Source organism: Musca vetustissima, unplaced genomic scaffold (genome assembly GCF_032173495.1).
Source record: "Musca vetustissima isolate MV318-11 ecotype Yass unplaced genomic scaffold, APGP_CSIRO_Mvet_v1 utg335135, whole genome shotgun sequence".
Classification (NCBI taxonomy): Eukaryota; Metazoa; Arthropoda; class Insecta; order Diptera; family Muscidae; genus Musca; species Musca vetustissima.
This window is the reverse complement of record NW_026872748.1, coordinates 7,217-11,005: the sequence shown is the minus strand read 5'-3', so window position 1 is coordinate 11,005 and position 3,789 is coordinate 7,217. Positions and strand designations below refer to the sequence as shown.

Below are 3,789 nucleotides of genomic sequence, written 5' to 3'. Positions count from 1 at the left end.
AAATGGTACTTTTCGTACCGTTCTAGTACGAATTTTCAATTTCTGTCACATTTGGATTAAGAGTGACCCTCACCCAAAATCTCATGATTCTAGCTTCAGCCCTTTCGTCTGGGCGTTGATGAATCGTTAAATCAGTCAGTCAATCACTTTACTCTTTTATTAGTATAGATACACGCCTTCTGTTGGCCCTTCAAAAAATATTCTTTCTAAACGTCGTCTTCTGTTGGTCCTTAAAAAAATAGTCTTTAGAAATCCACGCCTTTGGTTTGTCCTTAAAAAATATTCTTCGGTTTGTCTTTAAAAAATATTTTTTTTTTAAATCCACGCCCTCTGGTGGGCCTTAAAATATAATCTTAAAAAATCCATGGCTTCTGCTGGTTCTTAAAAAAATATTCTTTAAAAAGGGATTCTTTTGGCCCTTTAAAAAATTCCGAAGATCTTTCAAAAGTTCTTCTAAGCGCAGAAAATCATTCCAAAAGATCTTCAATAGAAGACATCCCTTCAGCTCGTCTGTAAAGACTTTCATTCGCTCTGTAATAAAGACTCCCTTCAGCTCGATTCTCCCTCTTCATCGCCTTTTTTTCTTGTCTCTAAAATAAAACTCCATTCCTTTTTGTTATGATTTTTTATTATTTGTTACAATAGCAACAACATCGATGGGGATAATAAAACTATTGGTCTGTTCCCGTACTGCAAGAATCTACTATTTTTTACACCGATAACACTTTTTTCCTTTATGATATCGAAGAAATTAGTAAAATCGAGTAGATTCTTGCAGTACGGGAACAGACCATATATTGCACAAAAAAAGTTAGACTATATCATAAAAAAATACTTTAAACTTAACATAGCCAATGTGAAAAAAATACATAGATATACATATGTATATATATGGTACAATATCGATTAGAAAATAAACAACCAATATCAAAATTCGTTAATCTACAAATACAATAATCGGTAATAGGATTCTGAGAAATTAAAAAAATATATGACTAAATTCGAATGTGGGATATGGGTACTGATTTAAATTAGCTAAGTTTACTTGCGGTAATTCTATGTTTGAATGTGAGAGGGTTGAAGGGTTTACTTCCCTTTCCCTCCCAAATAATACCTTCATTGAGTTAAGGTAAAATATTTCACCATAGCAAGAAGGTAGTATGAACAGTACAGTATATGTATGTATATTAGTTTGTAGTCTATTTAATATCTTCACTATATTTCAAAAATCAATTTCTTGTTGGTGGAGATTTGTAGCATTCAGTCGGTTTTATTCCAAACTCAAGGCATATTTGAATTTCCTGCGTCCCTGAATATACCACATAGTTTCATGATAGGATCTTGGCAATACCTCGGGCACCTGTTCCGATGCCGAATATGTATAATAGAAAACATTTGAGGTCAATTGATCGCCCGTTACCGAATCAATAATATCCGCCACAGTCATTATTTGCAAATAATTCACTTCGGTATAGACAACATAGGCGTTCATTTTAATGAAAGAATTTACACTGACGGGCTTTTCAAAACTAATATCACAAATGTGTTCAATTTTTGGTTTGGCGGTTTTACAATAGATATTGGCGCATACCCAACTGATTTCCAAGGCGTTGCGCATCAAGAAACCACCGAAAACCTTATTGTGGGCATTACGATTTTCCGGAAATGAGGCAAATGTATTTGTGACAAACGACTCGGACATCCAGCGGCAATTTGGTGGCAGGACACGTAAATTTAACTCCATCGTAGTTTGTGGTGTTGTCCTCTTGAATAGTTCATACATCAGCGATTGTTCATAGTCATTGGGTTCCACTTTAAAAATCGAAGAGGCCTGCAGTAATTGCCTTCGCTGTTTACGCATATTCCCACCATCCATTATCGCCTTTTCTTCTTCGGTGGCCGGTTTAATGGGATTAACTGGAGCCGGTCCAGTATTCGTGGCATTGCGGGCAACCATCAAGAACAAAGCCCTGGTGATTTTATGCCACACACCATTTTCCATTTGTTCCAGCCACACAACAATTTCCATGGAACTTTTACCCACCCATGAGACATGACCGGAAAGGCGTATATCTTCAGTTGCCTTGGTTCGGAAATTGGTAAATGTAATCTTGTCCACCAATATTGTGACAAAGGTATATGGCAGTGGTACACCCTCGGGAAGATTATTCAATTTAACATGTTGATGACATACCCAAACGGCAAACATATCCATATCTTCCATTAAACGGCCTAGGCGGACATGACCCAAGAATGCAACATAGCGATCTTGTAGAGCCTTGTCTGTGGACAGTGGTAAAATGGCGGAGGTGAAGGAATCTTGCATAGAACGTGGTTCGAGATCCGATGCTTTTGGTTCATATTTCAATAAATGATCACGATGTTTTGGTATCGGTGTATAGCCATGCTCTAAACCTAATCGTTCCATGATTTTATCTTTGACTGGAAAAAAAGAAAAACAACAACAACAAATTATTAAAATTTAAAATTGGGGTCCAGTAAGGAAATTAAAATGAAGGAAGTAAAGAAGTCGATAGGTTCGGCCAGGCTATTCAAATTATCTTAAACATGTCTATTAAAAATACGTAAAATAAATCGGGATATTTAAAGTATTCCCATCAGCATGTAGGAGAGAGACTAGCTTGGGCGTGGATTTTTTAAAAAATATTTTTCGACACCTATTATAGGTGTAGTATTTTTTAAAAATTATTATTGGACGGATCCTATAAATGGGCGGTATAAAATATGGAGCTAAATTAAACGTTTTCAGCGATCCATTTGACGCCCCGACAGCCCGATCATTTAATTGCAGAAGACCTCCATCTCTTCTATAAGAATACCTCCATCTCTTCAATAAGAAGACCTACAGCTCTTCTATAAGAAGAACTTCGGAAAAAAATTCAAAAAAAATCCTTTATATTTGGTCTACGTAAATATTTTTTTAACCACCTTGAACCCAAAATTACAGAGAGACCTTTATATGGGAACAATGTGAAAACATTGAACATTTTCTTCTAAGATGTTTTCGGGCCTCCAAGAACTCGGAATGCTGGGAGTTCTACCATAAAATGTTTGAAATTTTGTAACGCAATATTAAAAGGTAGGCGGACAGACAGACATGACTAAATCTTTATAGAATTTTATATGTTCATTCTGGGGTCACCGACATTGCATCTTATAGTGAAGGTCACAAACAAACTCTCTTCCTCGATGTTTGTCTATCAGCTGACTGGTCTGAAGAGCTCTATGATCTTTCCAAAATAAATAAACTCTATTTACCTACCCTCAGCCATTGTTCCAGCATAGGCAGGATCATTTTGACCATGTTTCAGACCAACATTACGCTTCGTCATGCTGAAAAAATGTTCGATACAATCAATTAATCACACAAACATTCACTTCCACCATGCTATTGACCTTAACATACCATATAGCTGCTGACGATGATGCTACTGCACCATTGCTAGAAGACAAAATTAGATTATTTCTAATTGGCAATGAGCCATATATACATGGCCGGATAACTGTTCCAGAGGTTTTTAGCAGATTTCTTAACATCTTGCTGCTGCTGCTACTGGTTCGATCTACCGATTTTTTGCAACTGGTGATGTTCTGTTTCTAAGACAAAGTCCAAAATGAACGTCCTCAAACTGTTTAACGTTCTTATCGTTTGAGTTGATGTCTGCGGATTATATTCACACTGTCTGTTAGTTTTGGTTTTTTTTTTGTTTTTAACTTTATCCGTGACGTAATTGTTGTTTTGGTTAATTTTTCTGGTCGTAAACAAAA

General features: G+C 36.1%; 1 protein-coding gene across 1 annotated transcript; it reads right to left on the bottom strand.

Moving 5' to 3' along the window:
- Positions 1–1,253: 1,253 nt before the first annotated feature.
- On the bottom strand, positions 1,254–3,516 carry LOC133338145 (acyl-coenzyme A thioesterase 9, mitochondrial-like). Its single transcript, XM_061546333.1, has 3 exons — positions 3,443–3,516; positions 3,284–3,354; positions 1,254–2,442 (listed from the first exon to the last, which is right to left on the bottom strand). Exons 2-3 carry the CDS (start codon positions 3,351–3,353, stop codon positions 1,271–1,273), a joined length of 1,242 nt encoding a protein of 413 aa, XP_061402317.1. The 5' UTR covers position 3,354; positions 3,443–3,516; the 3' UTR covers positions 1,254–1,270.
- Positions 3,517–3,789: the final 273 nt, after the last annotated feature.

Excerpts from the sequence above, each read along its gene's own strand:
- LOC133338145 (XM_061546333.1), bottom strand. The coding sequence starts at position 3,353 with ATGACGAAGCGTAATGTTGGTCTGAAACATGGTCAAAATGATCCTGCC. Across the intron at positions 2,443-3,283 it reads TGCTGGAACAATGGCTGAGG|TCAAAGATAAAATCATGGAA; the intron begins GTAGGTAAATAG and ends CTTTTTTTCCAG.